Source organism: Nicotiana tabacum, chromosome 7 (genome assembly GCF_000715075.1).
Source record: "Nicotiana tabacum cultivar K326 chromosome 7, ASM71507v2, whole genome shotgun sequence".
Taxonomy (NCBI): domain Eukaryota; kingdom Viridiplantae; phylum Streptophyta; class Magnoliopsida; order Solanales; family Solanaceae; genus Nicotiana; species Nicotiana tabacum.
The window spans coordinates 110,235,373-110,262,867 of NC_134086.1; the positions used below are offsets into that span (position 1 = coordinate 110,235,373).

Sequence of the window (27,495 nt, forward strand, 5' to 3'; positions counted from 1 at the left end):
CTCGTCAATCAGAATATCTCCTAGTTCTCGATTTACTTTTATGAAAAGGAAATAATACGATGTGGTTTACCTTTAATTTCTGAGAGAATGTCTGTTTACATAAACGTAATACGTTACATACTAATAGGACACTAATTAGAGCAGTAAATTAAGATGATTTAAGTTTGTTCGTAAATTTTTAATAGTTAGAATAGACTTCTTAGCACTTAATCATTTTTTGTTTGACATTATGAATTTGATGACTGCTTCGTTTTTTATTTTTATTTTTTCCCTTATTCCTTAGACACTGTAAATATTAATTCAGTTATAGCTTATATTAGAGAAGTTACTCGACAGGATATTTCACTTGTTAGGGTAAAGTTGCAAGAAAAGAAATAGATACAATAATGAAAAGGAAGCACATCTCCGACACATAAGATTCGAGAATCCAGAATTCATTTGGCAAAGTTACAGAATCAGATTCTCTTTAGAGTCGAAAGAGACAGAAAAATAAATAATTTATCCTAAAAATAAAATATAGTAAAACTAGTAGATGACAATGAGTCGTGGCATAACAATGTATTGAAAATACAATCAGTCCAAAACTTTACAACGCAGAACAAAATTTTCTCCCGAAAAAAGAAAAGAAAAGAAAATCCAGTTAATGAATAAATGTTTTTTTGACTAAAATTAGTTGGCTCAAGAATCTTGCTTTTAGTATTCTTTTTCCTAAAATAACTTTCCTTTTGAATTTGTTTTTTTTTTTCTTTTCTTCTTATACCAAGTCCAACAAAATAGATATGCTTTAAACTTCAGGATTAAGTAACAGTTACAGAATCATACGCTTAGACCATCGAATCCACATTGCTTGTATGTGAGAGCCTGTTTCCTAGGGCTGATCACTATTGCGCAATCCACTGATACCTGTTCAACACCATTTATCATGTGTTACATTTCTAAACATACAGTTAGACCAGCCACAAATCAAAGGATTAAAGTAATTAAGGAGGGGAGCTTCCGGCTATGGAGCAAGTAATTCATAAAAAGGGATTCAAAAAACTACTAGATTGTCACACCTAGCAATAGCATTTGAAACTGTGCTCAGTGCTCTAACAGACTTTTTGAACTCCCTTGGATACTACACTAGAATTTTCTCTTAGGTCAAGAAGATTCAACAATTTATATATAACAAAAATAATTCATTTTTATCCATTTGTTAAGTATGATTTTCTGGCGAAGGGAATTTTATTGAACCCTTGCCGACACCTAGCTCCACGTCCACCTCTCGCTTATGGTGCAGGTTGTACAGTTGTAGCAAAGGAGGATCATCACTTGTGTGTAGTGTACTTGGAAGTTAGACCCACTCTGGTCTGTCCGGGATTCTTTCAAGTCAGTAAATGCTGAATATCACTACACTTGCTAATTCTTTGTTGTGACGATGGACGGATTTGGTATAGACATAAACTTTTACCCACTGGACTCAGCCACTACCAATATGCATCTGATGAGAATTGTTGCTTATAGAGTTGTTTTTCCAGGTGGGGGAATTAGACTGTTGAAGATGGTAAAGTGGACGGGATGTCAGGGTAATTCCCCCTCCACTGCAGATTACGTTAGGAATCCAGGACTTGCAAGCATAAAGCATCAAGAGAAAAAACTAGCTCAAGAATTACAATCTGTTCACATGAGAGAACATGGGACTAATCAATAGTCACAACTCACTGGAGAGAGTTCCTATAGCCATGACCTTTTTCTTACCTCTCTACCTATTAAGAGTTATTAAGAATAGCATGCTTGTTTGGAAAATGGCACTCGGAGGCGGAGCTACATCACATGTATTGAAGGGGTTAGATTGAACTCCTTAGCTTCATCTTAAATTATATCGACAAATATAGTGAAAACAATTCCGTATACACATAAAAACTATTGAATATAGCTCCTTGATATAAGAGAAGCTTCTTTTGTAGTGACAAAGGTGACTACAAAATTACTTTAGGTCGCAAGTTCAAATCTCAAGCTTCTAATCTGCTTTTAAAATTCCTAACTCCACCACTACATGCACCAAGTCCTCCAGGAAGCAGCAGAGACTGTGGACCATGTTAGTTTAACTAAAATCAGAGCAACAAATTAGAAGGGCAGCTCAAGAAAGTAGGAATAGCAAATGGGGTGGGGCAGGGCAAAGTCTTAATGGGGCAGGGCGGGGCGGGTCAAAACACATTTTCAGAAAATAGTAAATGGGGCAGGGCAGGATTTTAGCTCAAACTCACTTGTGTGTGCTTACTTCTCTAGCTATTTTAGCATCAACACATTTGGTGCCTCAAATTCTTGTCGTTTTGTTTTCTTTTTTAAAAAACTTGTTTTGTTTGCTTGCTAACATTTGTTAACTAGTAGCATAATTGCAAATATAATAGTTTTATAAAATATCAAATTGTTTATTAACGATTCTACTTTATGCCTAGCAAATGATGATAAAAATTTATACATTGGTTGGAGCAAGTAATATACAATTGTAGTATAGCTCGTGAATCTGTTGCTATAAAGAAAGTCTTACGGGATAGGAGGTACAACAACAGAGAACTTCAGATTATGCGCACGCTTGATCTCCTAATATTGTTAAACTAAGACATTGTATAAAAGAAAAAATTGATGGTATTTTTTATGGTATTGAAATTAATAAACTGATGTTGTATTAAAAAAAAATAGAGGAAATTAATGGAAGTGATGCTTCGTCATGCAATTTTACAGTCAAATTAGTTCACTAACTTCAGAAGTATGATAACTAAAGGAAACAAACCATTCCAGAAGTGATTTAAACAATTAGCTATTTACTTGGAGTGGAACATTAATATAAGGAAAAATTTAGTCTTTGATAAATTATATAATATTAATAAAAATTTACATTTATTCAATCAATATGCACAAACAACTTTTATTGACATGTCAATTTTAAATATTTAAATAGAAAGTTGAAAGGGTAAAAGAAATTAAAAGCATACTGCAAAATAAAAAATAAAAAATAGTCTAAACGGGGCAAGGCGGGGCAGGGCAAAATCCTGACAAAAGGTTAAACGGGACAGGGCAAATCGGGTAAACCTGCCCGCCCTACCCTGCCCTATTTACATACCTACAAGAAAGTCTACAAGGCAAAGGCAAGACAACAACGGCAGAAATTAGGAGCAGCAGCTCAAGAAAGAGAGTGTATAAGGCAAAGGCAAGACAACAACATGGCTGGTCTAAAATTTGAATGGTGTCAAGAAATGTCAGTATACAAAGAAAATCAACATGAGAGAAAAGAGCAAGTTCCATTCAAGACAGGATCCGTACCACACTCTAATACTAGGTGGACAAATTGTACTGCCCACTATAATGGTCTACTACCACACTACAGCTCACATTGTTGCGTTCTCGATTCCAAAAAACTACGGCAAACACCCAAATCAATGCAGAATCTCGTACTCACCTCGTCTCAATTTATACAATACTCTTTTATTAGGAAACAAACGTTAACATGTTGATTTATTTTTGCATTGGCGACAAAGATCAAACAAATAGTAGTTGAAAAATTAGTTTAAGAGACAATACATTTCAGCAAAATTTAAACTTGATCTTGAATTTTAATGTTACTGGCAAAATAGTCTTGACAAAGAAAACAAATGCATTACTAGTATAAATTTAGTATGTGAGAAAATAGAGAAACTTAAGACATATTTTGTTGCCAATAATGACCTACTAATATACTTGGACATGACAGGTTAAATGGGTCCCACTACATATCAACATTACTTGTTTGTATTGCTACTTAGAGAGAACTTAGACAAAAATATTCCACCGCTAATCATTTATCTCAACCCCAAATAAAAATAAACATTGAGTTCCAATTTTCATTTTCCCCCCATTTATGCACGATGTTTTAGGAACTATTTTCATTTCTAGTCGGCGCCACAAACTATTTATATTCGTTATTTGAAAAATATATAATTTTTGTATATAATATACATAATATATATATATATATACAAAAAAATATATATATATATTTCGGTAATTATTTTGAAAGCGACTATAAAATATAATTATTTCATTTTTTTTTCCAGTGATGTCCATTCATGTTAGATATCTACAATTATCCTACTCTTGAAACAAATCCAAAGTGCACTTAAGACTTAAGTCCAATATATAACTCAAAGCAAACAAGAGCAGGATTTCCATTAATAACAAAACTTTTGAGAGTAAATAATAAGAGGATTTTAGCAAAATCCTACCGAAAAAGGGAGAAGATAGTGGCTGTAATATTAAAGCAAAGCAACAAAATACTAACCTGCACACCGGGTGAAGTAAGCCCAAGGATTCGAATCTTAGCTCCGACATCACCCAATACCCGTAACTCGACCCGGTCATTCAACGTCGCGTCACGAATCAAATCCGCGGCGTCAGCTTGGAGCAAGTTAACCCGATCCACAACAATGGTAGTTTCGACCCGCTTAACGCTATGAGCTGGCTGGTAGAACCCGGGTACGGTGCCCCGACCCAGAGGAATCCCACGGTACATGATAGTGAACCGCGACTGACCGTACTTGATTCCCACCTTGTTATCATTGAAAGCAGTGAAAACCATGCGAATATTGAGCGAAACTGAGGCAGATGACGTGGCTATCGCAGCTGGATTGGGAGTAATTCCGACGTACTGAACGCCAACTTGTTGAAGATCGAACTGGGGTTTTTTGGGCTTAACGGCGAGTACTATTACAAGTATGATAGCTAAAATGAGGAGAAGTAAGAAGGAGAAAAGGAGGAAAAGACAACAACAACAACCTTTGATAGAAGCTTTAGAGGAAGAAGAATGAGAAGGGTAATATTGAGGGTGGTGGTGGTGGTTGCCATTGATGTTATTTTGGGTAAGTGTAGAGGTCATTTTTTGTGTTAAGAAAGATGATGATGGAGAAGGAGGAAGAAGAATAGTTGGGGAAAAGGAAGACCCACCAATCTCTTCCTCTCTCTTGCTTTTCCTGTACTCCTTTTTCGACTTTGCTTTGCTTTTGGAGAGAGTGAAGATGGAGGGAGAGAGAGAAAGAGAGCGACAACAGTGTGTGAGAAAGAGTACTGCGTGTGTGTGTATGTGTGTTTGCTTTGAATTTTAAAAAGGTGGCATCAAGGTGGGCTAATTTTTTGACTTGGCATTCTTGCCATTATTGTTTTTGGTTCCTCTTTCCTTTTACTCTTTTTTTTTTTTTTTTTTTGTGAAAATATGAGAGGAAATTATACTTCTAATAATTTATTAGAAGTGTTGCTAGGACAATATCTCATCCGTGTATGATAGTAATAACAATATACCTAGTATATTCTCACAGTTTGGGTAGGATACTATGTATGCTGATCTTAGTCCTAACGTGTGTAATTAAAGATATGTTTGTTTCTGATAGACCCTCGACGCAAGGAAAAAAAGTATATCTAGTATTCAGAGTTTGCCTCGATTTGGTACCGCTCTCGCGGCCCACACCGAAACCGTGCTTTACCCCTAGATGTCCAGTCAATTACTGCGTCTCAACGCATTTCGAGAAGAACCAACTAGCTCTAGGGTGCGAGTGTTATTTCACCCTTAACCACAACTCACCCGCTGATTCTTCAACATCACTCGGTAAAGAAGCCAAGCCATATTGAAAATAATGAAGACATGAACCATAACAACAACAAAATAACACACAGTATAGAGTTTGACATAATATAAGGTTAAACAGAGTTTAAAAAGGATAGAAGAAAGAATAATATTTTTTGACATTTAAGCTAAATATATACGAGTAACAACAACAACAACAACAACAACTACCCAGTAAAATCCCATAAGTGGGGTCTGGGGAGGGTAGTGTGCAGACCTTACCCCTGCTCTGGTAGGACAGAGAGGCTGTTTCCGATGGACCCTCGGCTCAGAATGACGAAAATAGAGAAAAACAAGGAAAACAAGAAAAGAAAAAAGAATTCATTAGTAACTCCAGTAAAAATCATTATAGTAACAGAAGCATAAAAATCAAAAGATGAATGACATGCAATAACAGTAGCCAGAGTTTAGGGAATCTAAGATAAACAACAAGAATAGTGTGGGTTCAACATAAACTACAAACCATCTAAGATCAACCCCAATCCAACCCCGCCTCGCCCCCGGCATGCAGAAAGGCAAGCTCTACTACCCCTATCCTACAACTCTAATGCTAGTCCTCCAGGCCTTCCTATCAAGGGACATGTCCTCGAAAATCTGCAGACGAACCACGTCCTGCCTGATCACCTTTCCCCAATACTTCTTAGGTCTCCATCTACCTCTTCTCGTGCCCACCACGGCCAACCGCTCACACCTCCTCACCGGCGCATCGATGCTTCTCCTCTACATGTGCCCGAACCATCTGAGTCTCGCTTCCCGTATCTTGTCATCCACAGGGGCGACACCCACCTTCCTCCGAATATCTTCATCCTGATCTTGTCTATCCTAGTGTGCCCGCACGTCTACCTCAGCATCCGCATCTCTGCTACTTTCAACCTCTGGATATGGGAGTTCTTAATCGGCCAACACTTTGCCCCATACAACATTGTCGATCTAACTACCGATCTATAAAATTTACCTTTGAGTATCGGTGGCACTTTCTTATCACACAAGACTTCATATGCAAGCCTCTATTTCATCCAGCCCGCCCTTATGCAGTGAGTGACGTCCTCGTCGATCTCTCCATCCTCCTGAATCACCGACTCAAGGTACTTGAAGCTATCTCTCTTGGGGATGACTTGTGACCCAAGTCTCACGTCCCCACCTACATCCCTCGACTCAGTGCTAAACTTGCACTCCAGGTACTCTGTCTTAGACCTGCTCAATTTGAAACCCTTAGACTCAAGAGTCTGTCTCCAAACCTCCAATCTCTCGTTAACACCTGCCCTCGTCTCGTCAATTAGAACAATGTCATCAGCAAATAGCATACACCATAGCACCTCCCCTTGAATATGATGTGTCAAAGCATCCATCACCAAGGCAAATAAGAATGGGCTAAGCGCAGAGCCTTGGTGTAATCCCATAACAACCGGAAAATGCTCTGAGTCGCCTCCCACAGTCCTAACCTTAGTCTTAGCTCCATCATACATATCCTTGATCGCTCTTATATAGGCTACCGGCACGCCCTTCGCCTCAAGACATCTTCAGAGCACCTCCCTATGAACCTTGTCATACGCTTTCTCCAAGTCAATAAACACCATATGCAGATCATTCTTCTTATCCCTGTACTGTTCCACCAACCTCCTAATAAGGTGGATAGATTCCGTAGTAGAGCGGCCCGGCGTGAATCCAAACTGATTGTCGGATATAGACGTCGTCTTCCTCACCCTCACCTCCACCACCCTCTCCCAGACTTTCATGGTATGGCTAAGTAACTTGATACCCCTATAATTGTTACAACACTGGATATCACCTTTGTTCTTGTACAACGGTACCACTGTACTTGACCTCCATTCCTCCGGCATCCTTTTCGTCCTAAAAATTACATTGAACAACCTAGTCAGCCATTCCAATCCTGCTCTACCCACATACTTCCAAAACTCAACCAAAATTTCATCTGGCCTGGTCGCTCTACCCCTACTCATCTTACGCAAAGCCCCCACGACCTCGTCAACCCTAATGCGCCTGCAATACCTAAAATCTCGGAGATTCTCCGAATGCCCCAAGTTACCTAGCGCTATATCCCGGTCCCCCTCCTCATTTAGAAGACCATAGAAGTATGTCTGCCATCTCCGCTTAATCTGGGGATCTCCCATCAATACTCTACCATCCTCATCTTTGATGCACCTCACTTGATCCAGGTCCCGGGCCTTCCTCTCCCTCGCTTTAGCCAGTCGAAACAATTTCATGTCCCCTCCTTTCTACCCTAGTTCCTCGTATATACGGCTAAACGCTGCATTCTTAGCCTCCGTAACCGCCAGCTTTGCCTCCTTCCTAGCCACTCTGTACCTCTCTCTATTCGCTCTCCTCTCCTCCTCGCTTGAGCTCCCTGCCAACTTCGCGTACACCACCTTCTTCGCCTCCACTTTACCTTGGACTATGTCATTCCACCACCAGTCTCCTTGGTGCCTGCCAGAAAACCCTTCGATACACCTAGAACCTCTCTCGCTGTCTTCCTCACATAGTTCGCCGTAGTTGATCACATAGTGCTCGCGTCTCCACTACTCCTCCAAGCTCCCATAGTAGATAACCACCCCTCCAATTCCTAGGCTTTATCCTTGGTTAAAGCTCCTCATCTAATCCTTGGTCGGCCACGAGCATACCTCTTCTTCCTCTTCATCATAATGCCGATGTCCATCACTAAGAGCCTATGCTGAGTTGCGAGGGTCTCTCCCGGGATAACCTTGCAATCCTTGCACAACCCTCTATCACACCTTCTGAGGAGAAGGTAATCGATATGAGTCTTCGCCGCCGAACTTCGGAAAGTAACCAGATGCTCCTTCCTCTTCGAAAAAGTTGAGTTCGCAATCACCAGCTCGAAAGCCTTAACGAAGTCTAACAGTGAAGTACCTCTTCCGTTCCTATCCCCAAGGCCAAAGCCACATGCACCTCGCCATAACTGCCAGCAGCTGCCTCGATATGGCCATTAAAATTCCCTCCAATAAATAACCTTTCAGTAGGAGGAATACTACGCACAATCTCATCCAGGCCCTCCCAAAAGCGCCTCTTAACTTCCTCATCCAAGCCCGCTTGCGGCGCGTAAGCGCTAACTACATTGAGGGTGCACTCACCAATGACTAACTTAATACACATTAGCCTATCATTCACTCGCCTAACCTCAACCACAGACTCTCTAAGATCCCTATCCACCAAGATACCCACTCCATTCTTACCCCTCATGACTCCAGAGTACCACAACTTATACTCGTCCGCATTCCTCGCCTTCGACCCTGCCCACCTAGTCTCCTGGACACAAGCTATATTAACCTTTCTCTTCTGGAGAATCTTTGCCAACTCAATAGACTTACCCGTCAGCGTGCCTATGTTCCACGACCCGATCCTCAATCTACAGCCTCCTTCTTTCCCCTTACCCTCCTTTCCTCTCGACCCAACCCCTGACCCCCTCCCCACCCCCCTTCTCACCCCCGACACCCCTCGAGGACATGACCTTACTCTACCATCCCACACCGCGGCTACTATACCTACGACAGACTTCGGGAGGCACTAACCCGGGCCCAAACCAGAAAATAACCGGTTGCAACTACAAGTATACTAAAATATTAAAAATACGTTTAAAATGGTGCTAACTAGATAACCACAAATTATCTAACACAGAGAAAGAGACAAGAAAACGGGAGGTACCAACTCCCGATCGAAAGAACCTGGGAATATGACTTGATGCACCCGGAGATGCTCCGCTCTACTCGCCCGTATGCCTCGCGCTTGCCTAGTCAGCTGCAGCAATTCCCGCAAATATAACCTGGGTGCTTTGGAACCCGACGTCCAGCCCTTTGTGACTGTCAAATGGCCTGCTCCGCTATGCTTGTCCGTGCACCTCCCACCCGTCACCAAACAGCCGCCAACAGTGGTACCTGCAACACACACAGCAAACCCCGAGGCCAAGTAAAATGGGGAGGATTGTCACCAGAACGGTCGCCGGAAAACAGTGCCTGCCCGAGAACTAGAGGAACGCCGAGGCAAGGTTTGAAGAAAGGGGAAACACAGGGGAGGGTGGTATGGCTGGGCCGAAAAAGCAGAAGATAGCTTGCGCCGGTGGGTCGCCGGTCGCCGGCCTAGTTGCTGCTAGGGTTAAAAGAAAGGGAAAGGAAGAGAGAGACCCGAGAGAGAGAAAGGAGAAAGAAAGGAGAGAGAAAAGTGAGGAGAGGAGAGGGAAAGAGAGGGTCGAACTTACCTGGTTCATCTGGACGAATCGCCGGCGCTGAGATTTGCCGGTGGAAATTTGCCGGTGGAAATGGCAGTGTTACCGTTAGATTGGTAGGAGATTGGTAGGAGTACCAAAAAATACGAATAATCAACTTTAGTAACTTTTCAAAAAATAACTTTAGTATTTAGTGGTTTTAACAAGTCATGTCTATTCTTATAAAAATATGTAACTAATAGTTAAATTAATTTTTCTGAAAGATAAATAGTTTCATATAGATTTGGAGTATATAAAGGTATAAGCTATTGATGAAGTAGATACTAATTAAATAAATTTGCTTCTCTGTTGATTTTAGTGATATAGAAAGATATCAAATAGCATCTCTACGGAAGTATATTTCACACCAAAGTTAGTAAACCTCCCCCTGTTTTTTATTTAAGTTACACATACTGTCGAAAAATGAATCTTTACGTATCTTATCATTTAAATACTCGGTGTTTAAGTTACTTATTAATTGAGCATGGCACTAGAAGATGCATGTTTGAGTTATTTAGGACTTGGTAGTAAAAGCATTAAGCATTCAAAGAAGAAAGTTTTGACATTTTATGAACACTTGAAAGGTTATGGTAAAACAAATAAATTTTAACAAAAATGGAAAAAGGGAAAAAATGGTGGGGATTTTAGGTAAGAGTTCCTTTTTCGGTTGGCAACATGACTCTTCTTGTTTCGGATAATTTATCTTAGAATTACTATTTCAGCCTCAGGCAGATATAAGTTATCTCGGTACTATTTTTAATCCTATAATATTTATCTCAAATTTATTAACCAAATAAGCGATATAATGGTACTGAAATTTGATCCCAAGATTATTTTTATTTATATATCATACCAAACGACCCCTTAAGGTATTCCCAAAATTACAGCACCATGTGGAGCATTGTTGCTCCCCGAATGTCATAGAGTTAGCACCTTAAGAGGCCTGTTTGGATTGGCTTAAATATTGGAAGTGTTTGGCGAAAAAGAAAACACCTTAAAAAAAGTTAAACTGGCTTAAAAAAAATCAAAAGCCACAAGTTGATTAATCCCAATTTTTTTTTTAGCTTAAAAGCCAACTATCTTTGACCAAGTATTACCCTCTTATCCCTAATAATATTATTATTCCAAAAATGTCCTTCACAACAAAATCCCAATTTAACTCTATTCTTTCCCGTTTTCTATTCCTGCGACTTCCATTGTATTTCTTCATTTTGCTCTTTTTCTTTCTGGTTCTTTTTCAGTTGGTAACACTTGATTTGATTCACATTTTGAGTTTTTACTTTATTTTTTTGTCCACCGCCACTCATCTAGCTGGGATTATCTAAAGCATTTACCAATTGTTTTCTTTCCATTTCATATTTTTTTTTATATCAATAATCATACAATTCGGATTGAGTCTTATTTTAGGTGATCAGTTCAAATATTAATTATTTTGTATTTGTATTAATAAATTTAAAATAAAATATTATACTAGTAATAAGTTTCTTTATAGTGTTAACAACTTTAAAGATATTTCAGTCATTTTAATAGAAAAAGTGTTTATCAGCACTTGTTTACCAAACATTTCAACAGATTTTTTTCAGCTCCAACACTTTTATCCAAACACATAACTGCTTATTTATAAAATTAACTTCAACACTTAAAAAGTACTTTTTTTAAAGTCAATCCAAACGAGCTTTAAAGTTATTATTAGAGACGTTAGAGACATTAGTTTGTCTTATGGTGCCCTAAACTACTGCCGTTTCTCACTTTTAAAAGTTTCAGGACGCATCCTGTTTGCACATTGGTATTTAATATGTGCCCACATGTTTACAAAATTATTTAAGAAGAATTAATCCAAATAATCATCTGCCAAACCGTTTAAATTAAAAATAGTCGGTGCAAGTATAATATATGCATAATGTATGTATTATATATGTATAATTGTGTATAATCATTGTATAATATATGTATATGACTATAAAAAGTAAACAATGAATATGACTAGTTATTTGTATTAAGATCCCGTTATTTAATATGTAATCAATTGTAACAAATAACAGACAAAACACACTATCTTCTCCTCCTCCTTCCCCATGGTCATTGTTGGTTAATTTCGAATGGAGTTGGGGATACAGCCAGAGAGATATAATTAATTATATTGACTATAAACAGATAACCCAAGGTTCTGCTCCAAACGTTATGCTCTATGACTAAAAGAAGTTTCTCTCGACTATAGATGATATGAAGTCTGGTTGCAAGTATATCTTAGAGGCACTTAACTTATTAAGAAGTACCAGTAAAAACGTAATCAGAGACGGATCTAAAATTTAAATTTTTTGGGTTCAACCTTCTAAAATTGAGTTGTCCGTGTAATTGTGATTAATAATGTGGGCACGAGGTGCCATGAATATGGTTTGTGAATTGGGACTCGTGACTTATGATACGGGACTGAGTGTTGGCAAGTTAAGAATTCCCATACCCAGAAAATGAAAGTAACAGATATGAGTATGCTGAGTATGTGTGAGCACACTAGGCTAGATACGATTAAGAATGAAGATATTTGGGAGAAGGCGAGCGTGGCTCCCATAGACGACAAGATGCGGGAAGCGAGACTTAGATGGTTCGGGCATGTGCGGAGGAGAAGCCAAGATGCCCCGGTTAGGAGGTGTGAGCGTTTTGGCTTTGACGGGTACGAGAAGAGGTAGAGTGCGGCCTAAGAAGTATTGGGGTGAGGTGATCAGGCAGGACATGGCGCGACTTCGGATTTTTAAGGACATGGCTTTAGATATGAAGGTGTGAAGATCGAACATTAGGGTGGATGGTTAAGAGGGAGTCGAGCGCTTTTCTTCCTTTGTATCGGGGGTTGGGCTAGCCTGTTAGGGTATTGTCTTTGGGTTGTCAGTGGTGTAAATTTGTTGTGAAACTTGTATTAGAACGGTTTGATTATTCGGTTGTTATTGCTATGACTTCATATCTACTATTTATTGTAATTTTGATAAAGTTTTACACATAAATTCATACTCCGCAATAAAAATACTGAGTTCAGTTAACCTGGTATCCACCCCTGAGCGTAAGTCGAGTTTATATGAAAAGTGTTGTTATGTATTCGTAAAATGAAAAATGAGTTTAAATTAAGTGATTAATGTTTGGAATATCTTAAAAACATTGGTAAACCATCGTTGTTGCAAAATAGGGTCGTTTTGTTTATTATTTTGACAAATGATGATTGAAATTTGTTTTTTACTATATTTGAAATTTATGTTTCAATTGAATTCATTTGGAGTAAATTTAGATATTACATCGTGTATAAAATTGTTAAAATTCTACGAACAATTCTTTCAAATTGTCTCAAATTAGGCTTTGGCAAGTTTAGTCATAGGCGCATGAAATTCAGTCACGCTCTCCCAACTTCAGACACAAAAAATTGCATAGAGTGTCCCCTAATAAGATTGGTTCGTAGCTAACTGTCATTGTAATTGGTGATATTTATAAATTAACTCTATCTCTTCCCCTTATGTGCCAAATGATATATTTGTCTCTTATTCTTCACTAAGACCACTACAATTCTTCAACTTTGTTGTTCGGGGTTAAAATTCAAACTTAATAGCTAATTACAACTAAAATCGTCTGAGTGTTGAATATTTATGATTAAACTTTTAGTTTAAATGATAATTTAGCGATTTGCTTAAAAATCTCAAAACTTTATTGCTGACTTTGAACAAAATAAATTGTGCCTTCTTCTTGATTTAATGTTACTTTGCTAAATTGATGATTCGGGACAAACTCCACTCATTTGGTAGAGAAATCTCTCAATAATTCATTTTCTAACTACATTTAACTTGGGGACAATATTTAATGTTATTCCTCTTAATCACCCCTTTAGACATGATTTTAGTGTATGACTTCAATAGTGGTATATGTCCGCATCTCATTTCCCAATTGCAAAGCGGGAATTCAACTCAAAAAACCTTCACTGTCCACAGAGATCAACAGTAGCATCCTCCAACAATGCGAGGCGCCGGACGACGCCCTACGAACTCTGTAGCACCGGACTGGCGACATCCACCGCCGACTCCGACCGCCACGAAGGCAAACGACCCAAGGCAATTTATCGCCACCGGCGGCCGTGATTCCGACGCAAGCTTCGCCAGTAGTCGGCCGTCATCTGTCGGTGTAAACCCCCGGTCCGCCGCTATCCCTATCTCCGACCGCTCCTATCAACTCAACGCCATCCGTACGATCAACGCTTACCTTTCCTCTCACTCTCTCCCTTTTACTCTCAAACCCCCTCTCCCTTCTGCTAAAGATATTACCGAAACCCTAAAATTCATCCTCTCTCGCTTTGGACTTAACCCCTCAGAATCACAAAAACTCGACGATGATCTCCAAACCCTACTGAAAAGCCTAAACTGCCCCGTAAAAGTGAACAAATCTGCATTGCGTGCCCCTGGGACGCCTCATTCGTGGCCTAGTCTACTTGCAGCGATTCACTGGCTTGTTCAGCTCGGTAAATTTGATGATCACCGGTTGAGTACCCGAGCTCAACAGCTTGCTTCGGAGAATAAGGTGTTTAGGTATACTGTTGAGAATTACTCTCATTACATTAGGGGAGAAGATAAAGAAGCGGATGACTTGGATAGTCAATTTATGCTGGAGTTGGAACAAGAAAAGGCGCGGTTGGTTGCGGATGTGAATGCTTCGGAGGAGAATTTGAAGGCACAAGAGGCAAAGTTGGAGGCATTGAAGAATGGGCCATCAGAGAGAGAGGTATTGGAGAATGAAAAGAGTGCGTTGGAGGAAGATGTCAAGAAGTTCCATTCTATCATTGAACAGTTACAAGGGCGTATAACGACGGTGGAGAGGTCGTTGGAGGAGCAAGTGAAGGGGTTGGAGACTAAGGTTGCTGAGAAGGAGAGCATTTATGCGGAGAACGAGGAGTTGAAGAAGAAGGTGGAGGAGCAAGGGATTAATCCCAGGGATGCAGATAGGATGAAGAGGGAGTTGCATGCTTTGGAAAGGGATGTTGCAGATATTGAGAACCAGAGGATAGAATGGGAGGAGAAGGGTTGGGACCTCGACTCTGCCATTGGGAACATGTACAAGAAGCTTGAGGAGCTAATGATCGAGTGCAACCAATCTATCAGGAGGTTTTCGTACTCTCTCCTGTTGTTTATTCTTGTTAAAGAAAAAATTGACTTAATTTACATTTGACAAACCTTATCAAAAAAAAAAAAAAAAATACATTTGACAGAATGTAATTAATTTTTTTAGTAATCTAAGGTTTATTATTCTTTGGGCATGGATTTATTTTACTACTATGGCTAGTTTAGTTGGACTAGATGGAGCTCTAAGAGTATGAGTAAGTGTTAATAGTGGAAGTGTCCATTGCAACATGTTTAGCGTCCGATTGCTTCCATATTGGATTCTCAGCAGATAGTTTAGGTGACTGATAAATGGATTGCAGTTTGCTTACTGTGATGTATGAGAATCACAACTTAGCTCGTCTGCTGTTTCCACCAACTTTCACTTGAGACATGAATGAGGAACATTATGCTAGTCAGAAGGCTATAAGGCTAACTGTTCCGAATTTAATTTTTCCAATCACTCTTGCTAGAAATTAAGGCTGCATCATGCCTGACTGGAAATGCTGTGTTGGAATTGAATTTCATATTTACATCAATACCCTGGTCTTTCATGAAGAATATCCTTTATTACATGTTCACATATGATATCTTATTTATTTGCTGTTGGATTATACGGCAATTATTGATGGTATTTTCTGTTGTTTTTCGTTTTGTGTCGCTTCATCCAGATATATATATATATTTTTGGTTTCCCACCCGGTGTCCGGTACCCGCATTGGAGCCCGACTATATCCGGATTCGCGCTGCGTAGGGCCCCATTCGGGGGAAGCGCTCCCTACCAAGGATTTTTCCATATCCAGGGCTCGAACTCGAGATATGCTTACTTCTAATCTATTATTATCCCATTATTTAGAGAAATGAAGATCCTTGTTTCTCTTGTATAGCCACCTGAATTTGTCAGATCACCCTAGTGTTACTTGTGAAACAGATTTGAATTGTGGAAAGTTCAGGTACATCATCTATTCAATTTAATTGCATCGCTCTCTTAATTTGGCCAATTTCATGGACCAAATATCCAGTAGCACTTGTGAAAAAAGTTCTAATGAGAGTGCCTATATGCAACAATTTGTCTCTCAGATTACCGGTACATTCTTGTTGCTGGTTGAAAAATCTTTCCTCTTTTTCTTTTCCATAAGTTATACTTCCTCTGTATCTTTTTAAATGACCTGGGTTAGTTCTTTTGGAGTCTGAGAGTAAAAACTTTGAATTGATTATTATATTGAATTTTGTAAGAAGAGTTCACAATGTGAAAGCAGACAATTGGCTGAAAAGGCGTCACATTGAATATTTGAATTTGAACTGTTGGTGGGAAAATTCTACAATTTTATGATATAGATCATAATTTGGGAGGGGTTTAGATTGAATATTTGGAGCTAGGTCGATCAAAGTGAGATGAGCAAGTATATTTGTTTATGTTTTCTCTGGTTTAAAGTAGAGCTTCCTTCTACTTGTTGCCCGTCATATTTTCCTTGATGATTGACTACGGATAATCTCGTTTGAAATTTCAGGTTAAAGATAGGAAATGAATTTCAGTATAATTTGAATGCCCAAGGGTCCTCAGAAGCGGAGGTCTTAGGTATAGACTACAAAACAACATTAAAACCCATGCTTGCATCATTTGAAGATGAGATGAAGAAGAGTTCCATGATGAAAATGGAAGAGTTGATAACTCTCCAGCAACAATCAGTTGAGAAGGCTTCCAAAATAGAGTCAAAAAGGAATCGTCTAACTACTCTTCAGGCTCACATTGACAATGTAAGTGTAGCCAGCATCCTATTGCCTTATATCTTTTTTCTTCAGCTATGGAGTACTAGTGTTTCTTTTCCTCTTGTGCGCATGTGTGTGTCTTTGCGTAGCTGAACTATTTTGGCCTTTCAACGATTGGATTTGAAAAATAAACAAGGCACTGTTACCATTACTGACAAAATTTAATGACATAAGGTCTATCAGCTTGAAAGATTTCTTTTATTGATATGTTCGGGATGTGCAACTAAGGGTGGCAAGTGGGCCGGTTAGGCCCTGGCCCGTCCCAGACCCGCGAGCCCATATGGGTAGTGGGCCTAAACGGGCCTATCCGTTTAAGCCCGGGACCAGGAGGCTTGAGGCCCAAGTGGGCCGGTTCATTGAAGAAGCCCGTTAGGACCAGGACCGTTTGGGCCCGGGACCGGTTCAACCGGTCCTAAATGGGCTCAAACGGGCCCAACAACTACTTTTTAAAAAAAAAATCTAAAAACTTTTTTTAGCAGTTGCAACATTTAAAAAATGGCCGTTGGCCTGCAAAAATAGCCATTTGGGCTTTCTAAAATAGTCATTTAACCTCCCTAACTTTGTTTTAACCCCAAATTTCTTATAATTACACTTTTTCCTTATTTTCAACTATAAAGACCCCCTCATTCTTTCATTTTTTTCACAAAATTATCAATCTCTCTCATTTCTCAAACTCAAATTGAAGTATTCAAGACTTCACTCATCTCTCATTTCTCAAACTCAAATTCTTAATTCAAGTTAAATCATGCCCGATGATTCTAGATTGCGTCCATTTGTTTTGGAACACTTTAATGTGGTAGAAAAAAATGAAGAAGTTTGCATAATAAAGTGCAAGAACTGTGGTCGAGTCTATACTCATCGTCCAAAGTTGGAGGGCACAGGCTATTTAAGGAGGCATATAAAGAGTTGTCTTGCGCATTCTCCAGACATTCGTATTTAAGATTTTAAGTTGATTTGAGATAATTTGTGTTATTTTAAAATTATTAGACGTATTATGCTTAATGTTTTAGTTTGTTAGATTAATTTGAAGTATTATGTTGAAGGCATTGAACTTTAATTTGAAGTATTAAATGTAAACTTTAATTTGCAACTTTGATACCGAGTTCATCTTAATATATATATATATATATATATACGTCTTAATATAGCTAATATTATATCGAAATTCGAATATAGCTTATATACTATATACTTAGTATATCTATAATACTATACTACTATATATACAATCTTATATAAGGCAATATACTATATAAGCCAATTTCTTGTAAATTATCTAAATTATATATATAATATAATTTATAAGAAATTGTCTTAGATAAAAAAATTTTAAAAAAATAGGTCAGGCCCACATAGGCCTGGGACCATTAGTTTGTGGTCCCGATCCGGTTCCCACCAATAGCCCATGAAGCCAGGGACCGTTTAAGCCCGGTCCACGAAGCCCCGACCCACATAGGACCGGCCCATGAGGCCTGTTTAGGCCCGAGCCCGGCCCGTTTGCCAGCCTTAAGCGGGGTTAATGCGAAAGTCAGGCCCACTTAGGCCCACACATATATATATATATAAAAGCTATATAATTTACAAGAAAATGCCTTAGATAAAAAATTTAAACAAATAAATAGGCCCACATATATATATATAAGCAATGTATAAAGTATATATATATTAATAGATATAGATATAGTATATATAATATATATAAGCTATATAATTTACAAGAAATTGCCTTAGATAATTTAATAGTCAAGGCCCACTTAGGCCCGTTTAGGACCGGCCCCGGCCCACATAGCCCGGGACCATTAGTTCGTGGTCCCGGTCTGGTTACACCCAAAAGCCCACGAAGCCCGGGACCGTTTAAGCCCGGCCCACGAAGCCCGAGCCCACATAGCACCGGTCCGTGAGGCCAGTTTAGGCCCGAGCCCGGGCTGTTTGCCACCCTTATGTGCAACAATGCCTTTTGAGGCCTACCTTGTTTTAGTTTATAGATTCATTCACATGAAACAATCTCTCTATCTTTGTAAGGTAGGGGTAAGGTATGCATACACACTACCCTCTCCAGACCCCACTTGTGGGATTGTACTGGTTTTTTGTTGTTGTATCCATTCACATAAACTTGTCAGGTTCAGACACCAATAGATTTTGTTTTCAAATAAACACAAGGCTAGTAATTTAGAAGGTTTCCATCATTGCTATAGTTATGGCCTTTTAACAGCACTTGAAGCCTAACATGACTATTTCCAAATCATTTTATGATTGATGTGTCAGCTGGAAGCGCAATTGGACTTATTAAAGAAGGAAAAGCAGGACTACATATCTAGGTGTGCAGCAGAAGCCAGAAGGATGGCTGAGGAAGTTGAAACAGAGACTCGAAAGTCGGATCTGGTTGAAAGAGAGGCAGCGGATTTTCTGAAAGTAAGGCTATTTGCAATTCAAACAAGATTTATATTGCTATGCATCACTTACAAATGTCCTCCGACAGATGTGAACTTGTGGAGTTTTCTTACCTTAGATGTATAATCTTGATTCTGATTGGCTTATCTTTATTTTCAAAGGCATCAAATGCCAAATTGCAGGAAATAATTGCACAAACTGAGGAAGAGGTGCAGACTTGTGCTCTTGAACTCTTTGCTGTTGTTGATACAGTTTCAAAATATAAAGAGTTTGTTACATCAAAAATTGCCACGATGAAGAATGCTCTTGCAGAAACTGCGGGGGCTGTAGCGGATATGCATAAAGCCGGTTTACCTGGGTCTGTTGCAAGCCGGTGATATTAAGCCTCTTATAACAATTACAGTTCTCTCTTTAATTATCTTATGTTTCTTAGTTGTTACTAATATTTAGTCAAATATAAATATTTAGGTGTAAATGCCCGGTGCGGGTAAGCATTTACCATCTTTAGTAGCACTCCTAGTCTATGGTTTTGCAATGGTTTACTCGCTTCCCTGATACATTTGACCCAATATCAAGATAGTTTGCTTTACAAATTTTATTGTACAAAGTCTGTGATCCTCTTTTTGGGATAGTGAATTTTATCGAATATTGATGGAGTTGATGCGTAAACAAGGAGTGTTGATAACATAAATAGCTCTATGCTTACAAGATGTAGAAGCATGTGTCCCTTGGTAAGGTCTTAGAAGGGTGAAGCAATTTATTAGACTATTGCTGATAAAATCTCATCCTTAACCACTGGCTTTACCTTTGATTATTAAATTCTCGTAGGATCAGGCTAGACGAAAACAACATTAGTGTTTCTTTTCTGTCAGCCGGTGAGGAGGCTAATATACAATTGACATCGATAATTTCCCCTACAAGATTCTACTAGCAGAAATTTTAATGAGATATCGGAGTAAACTTCAGCTTGCAGGCTTCAAGAGCAAGTTATTAAGGATTAAAGGAAAAGTTTTAAATATAAAACAATGTCGATGTATTCAACAGGTTAAAATGAAAATGGCGTCAGATAAAATGAGATAGGTGGCGCTCGTTGTTACTGTAGCTTCAAATGGAAGGGTTATGTAGGTAGGACATTGTTAAATTTTAATTTCCTCACTCAAAGCAAATTGGCGAAAGTACAGAAAAATGGAAATTGTAGAAATCACTGATGTGCAAAAACTGAACCAGCCAGATATTTTCTTCTAAAACTCTGGAGGAAATGGCCTACTGGATGGAAATGTGTCACACTTTATGATACTGTTTCTAAATTCTGGAGCTCTATCGACTTGACAGCAAATTTTATAAAATTTTAATTTCAATTGAATATCCACTTTTGGGGGTACATTTGGTAACTAAATTGAAAAAGGTAAAGCATGATCTTTGTTCTTTTTTTTAAAAAAAAAAATTCGTTAATGTGTGAGTACTCATCGTATATATGTATTGCAAGTTTGCAACGTTTTCTGTCGGCTGTCACATTCCACGCTTGGACTTTGTAGATAGTGAGAGCTAACAAATTACATGCATCCGGCAAACAACTCCATGCTGAATCTCAACAACCCTTGACAATTAATCTTGACATAGAGCACAAATAAAACATTCAAATATAGGTGTCACAGAAAAGCAGCTCAGTTTTCTTTTTCTTAGCCATAAATGTACTAATCAGACACTGAGCTAGTACAACAAAATTGGAAGTTTTAATATAAATAAGGGCAATTCCTCAAAACCGAAATCAGAATGACACGCAACACATATACTAACTACCATAAAAGCCAAACAAAAGGGAAATAAAACCAAACACAAACTAAACCTTTAAAGAGATAAGAGATTCATATCTTCGGCTGATCATTGTTATCAATCTGTGTACTACCGTTACCTGCTTCAACTTTTACAATTTCATCACTCCTCTGGTTATTATCATCCAGGTCAAGCACATCATCCATCATATCGTCCTCCGCAACATTGATATCCTCAACATCCTCATCTTCATTGTTGCTAACACCAGGGATCTTTCTAGTCTTGGGTCCACTCTCAAGCCTATGACTCTCTAGCTCCTTGTCCATTGTCTCTTGGAGGTTTGCTGGATTTCTGTTGGCTCTCCTTTCCAAAATATTTTTCCACTCCCCTTCAGCATTTGCAACATATTGTTCAGCAATTTGTTTCTGGTATAGCGACAAATCCTCTCTCCTTGCAGCTTTCCATTCTTGGAATATCTGAAAAGGAAAAAATGGGTTAAATGATCTGTGAACATGATAATATTTCCTCATATATGTCCAATAATTAATCAGTCTTGAGGTAATTTTGATGTAATTTCCAATAGTGTAGTCTTGCATGCTCAGATCAAGAACTGCACAGTATCCCCCCCCCCCCCCCCCAAAGAAGATAAAGTTGATTCAAGAACTACTTCGAACAACTCAGAATAGGCTGAAGAGTTATGCAGACAAGAAAGTTCGTGATGTGGCATTTATGGGGGGTGAGAAGATACTTTTGAATGTTTCACCTATGAAAATCATGATGAGGGTTGGGAAGAAGGGAAAATTCCCAACAAACACTGGTGCATTCCCAGAGGAATTCACACTAAAGCTTCAAGGTCACTATATTCCTGTATTCACACAAACATAATTGTCTGCCACCTCAACAAGGGCATTTGATGTGTGCAACTTTTGCATTAGAAGATTTTGCTGCATACAATTTCACAAGTGAATGTTCTATAATGCAACCGACAATGTGCAGGGTGATATTTACCTGATCTTTTTTCTGCTCAACTAAGTTTGGATCTTCTTCCAATGGTTTGGCAAAAGAATAAAAGATCGGAGGCTCGGCTTTGGTCCTGAAAACATCAAGCCAAAAAGATATAAAGAGAAGTTATGAACTGTTACCAGGATAGATAATTGATCACCCTACACAGCTGCAAGTACGATTTTTTCAGTCATTTAGCAGCTTCAACATTCTGTACATGAACAGAAACTTATCTTCGCGTCAATAAAATTGTGAATATGGACATTTTGGACCAAAATAAGAAATAACCTGCAAAATGAAAACGCAAGAATTAACACGAAAAATTCACTGTGTCACAGCATCTAAAATAGTGCAGATGAGGACACAGCCGAATAAGAGAGGAGGCCACCCTTAAAATATTTCTAATAAAGTTTTAACTCCATGGTGATCTCAAAAATTTAAGGGGTTCGCATAAAAAGGGAATGCATCCCATACACCTGCTTTCTCAGGCACGGCCTCGACAAGCTTCATTGCTGGATGCATCTACATATGAGATTTGATGTAGCCGACGCAACATACCTTATAAAATTGGCTAGTTTTTTGTGGTGCTCACTCCACCGAAGAAATAGCAATTCCAACCTCTTTTCCTCAGCTTTAGCAGCAAGACGTGCTCGAAGAGTCTTCACAGTGACAAATAAAGAAAACAGGTGCAAGTTATGTTTCTCATCTAAGAATTTACCACAAAAGTTGATTGCAAGAATTGCTGGAAATGTTAAAACTGAGACACACCAAATCTCTTTTCAGCTTTTCATCACGCTGCTCACGCTCTTGTTGTCTTAACTTCTCACTTTCTTCACGCGCCCTTTGCTCAGCCTGGCATTATTTTGTGTCAAAAGTACCTCGAGTAAGGTTTATGATCATTATACAAACTGTTTCTTCCTCCGTTCTTCAAACTTTATGAAGGGGGGAGGGGGAAAAGTAGTAGGTGTGGATTGTAAGAGAAAGCATGCATTCGTACTAAGTTACTCAGACTCGGCAATTTGGGCGCCGTACCCGTGTCGACACGACACTGACACGAGTAAGGGTGTGGGATCTGTGTCGGATCCGGTCAGACGAGATCGGGTGTGTTGACCAAAATTTTGGGGAAAATTTTGAGAATTGATTTCCCTAAGTAAAGATTTGAAGAGATGGGAAACGAAATACCTTCAATTCCGCTGCTATGTAGTAATTTATACTAGTCCTTTTGTCTCCTTTGAAGCTTTTTGTCTAGGTCAATCTTCTTGTTCATGCTGCAGGTTTCTGAAATCAAGAGCTTCTGTGTTTTTTTTAGGGCAGAGAAGCTGAAGATGGGTGGTGGACTACTGGACTGAGGCTTATTGGGGAGAACTCGAATGGGTCGTGTTGTACTGGGAAAAAACAGAGACATCGAAAAGGTTTTGTTGGGGAAGAAGATTCAGAGAAGGAAAGAAGAAGACGCGGCTGTGAAGAACAATGGAGAATAAGACTTAAGAGACTAATTAGGAATTGACCATCTTTACGCATATTCTGCCACGTTGGTTTATGAGATAAACATTACATATACTAATGTTCAAGAGTTTTAAGTTTATAAAAATTAGAGTTTTAATTGTACCAAAAATAATTAGAGTTTTAATCAAAGTAAACTAAAGTTTCTTTTGAGGCACGCATTTTTCATTTGAGTAAACTTCATAAATATTACAAATAACTATATGCTCTAAATAAACAAATTTTATTAATTAACCTAATTATACTATTTATATGCCTGCCTACAACTTAAAACAGAAGACTCGGTTACTATACTCTACAGAAGTCAAGTTACATGTAAGTTTTCCATATAATCTCTCATGTTTATGCATATCTTTATAGCTGTATTTTTAGATTTTTAATTTATTTTTTGTCGAATCCCAGCACTCGTACCCGTACCTAGATCCATATCCTCGAATCCTAAAATTTAGATCATGAAGGATCCGATCTCTGGATCCGTACCCGTGCCGGACACCCGCACCCGAGTCCGAGTAACTTAAATTCGTAGAATAATGGGCGGTAGAAGATTCAGTGTGGATTGAAGAGAAAACATGCACCCGTAAACTCATTTTGAAGTGTCGCTGCAGTCAACGAGTGATGATAAAAACTACATGTCAAAGCAAAATATATGATACACCAGAGCCCCCATCCACACGGACTCATAAGTATCCTAATTAAGATATATTATTTTCAATGAGTACAGTGTCCTACTTAAGATATGTTTAGATGTCTCAAGGAATTTGGGAATTCATAAAGATTTTTAGGTTCAAATATTTTTAAAAACCAAATTCATCAGGATAATCATCGAATGACAAAGTTCAAAGATTACTAAAGTGAGAACGGAGAACCACTATAAAAAGAAGGTTAGAATCAATTTAATCAGAAGGTTAATCCTCGTACATTCGTAGGTAAACTCAATTTTCCCGGCTACTCAATATTCAAATTTGAACTCAAGCCCCCACCAAACTAGTACCAACAAATAATATCTCCACTCAAAAACATACAACTTCATTATCCCAGCCAGTACCTTAATTTTTCACCCTCCAATAAAGTATACAACAACTACTACACCTCAATCTCAAACTCTAGTCAGGGTTGGCCGAAGAATCCTCAATGAACATGTCACTCCATTTAAGCTCATCTCAGGCCAATATTATACAAAAATAAAATAGAGGTAAAATGTACATTCTCAAATAAAGTTATATTATATGTTAGAAAATAAAACATTCAAGTAGAGTCAGTAGAAAGATGATAAAATCAGAGTACTCACCCTTTTCAAAGAATCTGACCTCCGCATGTAAGCCTCGCTCCCTGAAAGCTGCATGTCCTCTTTTCGGAACTTCTGAGAGAATTCCATGCATATACAAATTCGAGAAAAAGGTAGGTAAGCCAAAGTGTCACCACGCTAAACAGAATTAAGATTGTACAGCTCAAGTACTGAGGGTGTTAAATTGAGAATTGTCAAATCCAGGAGATATTATCAACCTGATAAATTTAGAACAAAAGATGCTAAATCATTAATTATTAAGTCCCTTCTCTGTATTGATCTTGAAAAATCTTCACCCTTTCTTTTACTTAAGTAGAAATCGAGTTTGGGTGATGAGTCCCTTCAACTTCGAGTTGGTCTGCAGCTACCAATTCAAGTTTAAGTGATAATATCCGGGAGATTTATAAGTAATAACACCATACCTCTACCTCTTTTCAGTGACTGAGAATAGAATTTTTTTTTCCTGCATGTGGTGCAAAGTCTGCGTACACATTACCCTTCCCAGACCCCACTGATTACACTGAATTTTTTGTTGTTGTTGTTGTTGTTGTTGTATGTAGTGTAAGAAACACTTTCTTGTTGTGCAATTATTAACAACTTCCCTGAGGGAAGAATTGCAAAACAACTTTTCCTTTTTAGGTGATTGAGTACTGCTCCAACGTCGCTTCAACCAGTGTTGTCAAAGGCGCGCTTTAAGCGAGCTTAAGCCCTGAAGCGAGGTTCAAAACATGTTGAGCGCTTCGCTTCGCTTTGGGGGCGCTTCAGTGTCGCATCAAGGCTCTAAGGCATACTTTTCCTTGCCAATGACCGTAATCCTAAAAAGGCGACACTAAGACTAAGCAATTGATATTTCATTTTATCATAATTCTTTTTCAATTTTGTTGTCTGTATATGTGTTATTCATGCTTATAATTATTGGTCTTGGACTACATATATAAATTTTTACTTTTTCTCCGGTTGAACCATTTTTCATTAAAGCCCATGCTTTATTTGTGATTTGCGCTAAAGCCCCATCAGACCTTAGAGCTTCTTTGCGCTTTTCGCCTTTGATAACACTGGCTTAAACAATATTATGTGGATGACTTATTCTTCAACTTATGAAATTAAGCACAAACAATATCCCCAGGAAATGGCATTTATAGCAGTTCGACTATTAAAGCAACCAAATAGGCACATTAGAACAAGTTGAAGGTTCAAAATACATAACCTTGAAAAAGGAACTTCATACTCACCTCCAAGGTCCCCAGCAGCTGTCCCAACATTCTCTTATTCCTACTAACCAATTTAGGATCCTCATTTTTTGGCAACACTCTCGGCACAGGTTCCGGTGGAGGAACATCAGAATCCTACACACATTATTTAAAGCGAATGAAATTCAATGTCTTCAATGTCCAGAAACACACCATTGTCTATAAGAAGAAGAATAAAGGACTAACAAAAAGAATACATGGCCCCCAAAAAGGTGTCCATCCATGTTTACCATTTTTGAGGGTCTTTGATTGCCATCCCTCCGAAGCCAATTGGATGGCTTTCTCTCATTCTGTCTGACATGTGCCTCCCGTGAACTTCCCTCCTCGACAGCTGAATCTTCCTTATTTGCATCCGTTGGAGCTCCAGAGACATCGTCAGCAATCTCCCCCTCTTCAATCTGAATTCAAAAATCAATCCAATAAAAACAAAAGATCTTGTTTTTCTAGTTGAAACGAAGCCAATAACAACCACCACAACAACATATCCTTAATCCCACAAAAAATTGCAATTCGGCTATAAATTGTCCATATTTATCCCGCTCATTTCCATTCAACACGGTTTTAAGGCAAATTAGTAATTTTCTTGCGGGGGATTATCCAATATTCAGTGTTCACCTTCACAACAGCTGAAGAAATACGCCTTTTAGGTGCTGGCTGATCCTCTGCATCATTCCTCTCCGCCTAAATAACCAATTAGCCAAAAACACCAAACTCAATAAACGAAAACGATGTAGTTAACAGGAAGCTTCATCAAAAAGGATATGAGGAGAGAACTTACAGGTCTAACAAGGCCACGTTGGCGGCCGCCGTTGGCAACAAAACTCCGAGGACCACCGCCACCGGAGAATCCACCGCGGCGAAGACCTCTTGGATCCTTAAGCCGCTCAGTTATCTAGTCAAGAGATAGTATAGTGGTTACAAAAAGGGAAAAAACCTAGAAATCCAGCAAACAGAAAGAGATTGAATACACACAGAGAAAGAAAGAGAAAGAGAGGACCTCGCGTTGTTGACGATTCAGTTCAAAGAGTTCTTTGCGGAGCTCTTCCTCCGTCTTCTCCCCTACGGCGCTCGCCATTTTTTAGGGGTTTCTGCTTCTTCACTATATTTTCTTCTCCCTTAACCAGCCAACGATAGAGCCAGTAGAGGTCCTTAATTAAGTGACTCGTGAACCGCCCCGGTTCGGTTTTGTTAGATTCTTTTTTCCATTCAGGAAAATCATACAGAAGAAAAAAATATGTCAAGATAACCATTTGGCACTCTAAAAAGAACTTTTACATTATTAAACAACTAGCTAAATATGATTAATTACACGTAATTATTTATTAAAAGTAAGATTATTAACATAAAAATAAAAAGTAACTTCATACAGCTGATTAAAGTATTATGTATATAAGATATTTTCTATTATCAATGAATATATGTGTATAGGGTAAAATGAGTTCATATTAAATGCTTGTATAATACAGTGACACATGGAACCAAAGACAGATGGAAGTCAAGACTGGGGCAGCAGTCTCGGCTGGCATCGGGAA

At 38.6% G+C, this 27,495-nt stretch overlaps 4 protein-coding genes across 4 annotated transcripts; 1 reads left to right on the forward strand and 3 right to left on the reverse strand.

Moving 5' to 3' along the window:
- Positions 1–497: 497 nt before the first annotated feature.
- Positions 498–5,148, reverse strand: LOC107788246 (uncharacterized). The gene is made up of 2 exons (XM_016609918.2): positions 4,298–5,148; positions 498–903 (listed from the first exon to the last, which is right to left on the reverse strand). Exons 1-2 carry the CDS (start codon positions 4,889–4,891, stop codon positions 817–819), a joined length of 681 nt encoding a protein of 226 aa, XP_016465404.1. The 5' UTR covers positions 4,892–5,148; the 3' UTR covers positions 498–816.
- Positions 5,149–7,869: 2,721 nt separating this feature from the next.
- LOC142162225 (uncharacterized) lies at positions 7,870–8,761 on the reverse strand. The gene is made up of 2 exons (XM_075218550.1): positions 8,519–8,761; positions 7,870–8,169 (listed from the first exon to the last, which is right to left on the reverse strand). The coding sequence occupies exons 1-2, from the start codon at positions 8,759–8,761 to the stop codon at positions 7,870–7,872; spliced, it is 543 nt and encodes a 180-aa protein (XP_075074651.1).
- Positions 8,762–13,682: 4,921 nt separating this feature from the next.
- On the forward strand, positions 13,683–19,819 carry LOC107764058 (kinetochore protein NDC80 homolog). The gene is made up of 4 exons (XM_075217487.1): positions 13,683–14,995; positions 16,501–16,747; positions 19,025–19,171; positions 19,312–19,819. Exons 1-4 carry the CDS (start codon positions 13,857–13,859, stop codon positions 19,525–19,527), a joined length of 1,749 nt encoding a protein of 582 aa, XP_075073588.1. The 5' UTR covers positions 13,683–13,856; the 3' UTR covers positions 19,528–19,819.
- Positions 19,820–20,974: 1,155 nt separating this feature from the next.
- On the reverse strand, positions 20,975–27,120 carry LOC107803145 (uncharacterized). Its single transcript, XM_075217488.1, has 10 exons — positions 26,961–27,120; positions 26,742–26,855; positions 26,579–26,644; positions 26,194–26,361; positions 25,946–26,059; positions 24,717–24,788; positions 22,694–22,777; positions 22,484–22,584; positions 21,932–22,016; positions 20,975–21,399 (listed from the first exon to the last, which is right to left on the reverse strand). Exons 1-10 carry the CDS (start codon positions 27,036–27,038, stop codon positions 21,016–21,018), a joined length of 1,266 nt encoding a protein of 421 aa, XP_075073589.1. The 5' UTR covers positions 27,039–27,120; the 3' UTR covers positions 20,975–21,015.
- Between the last annotated feature and the right edge of the window lie 375 nt (positions 27,121–27,495).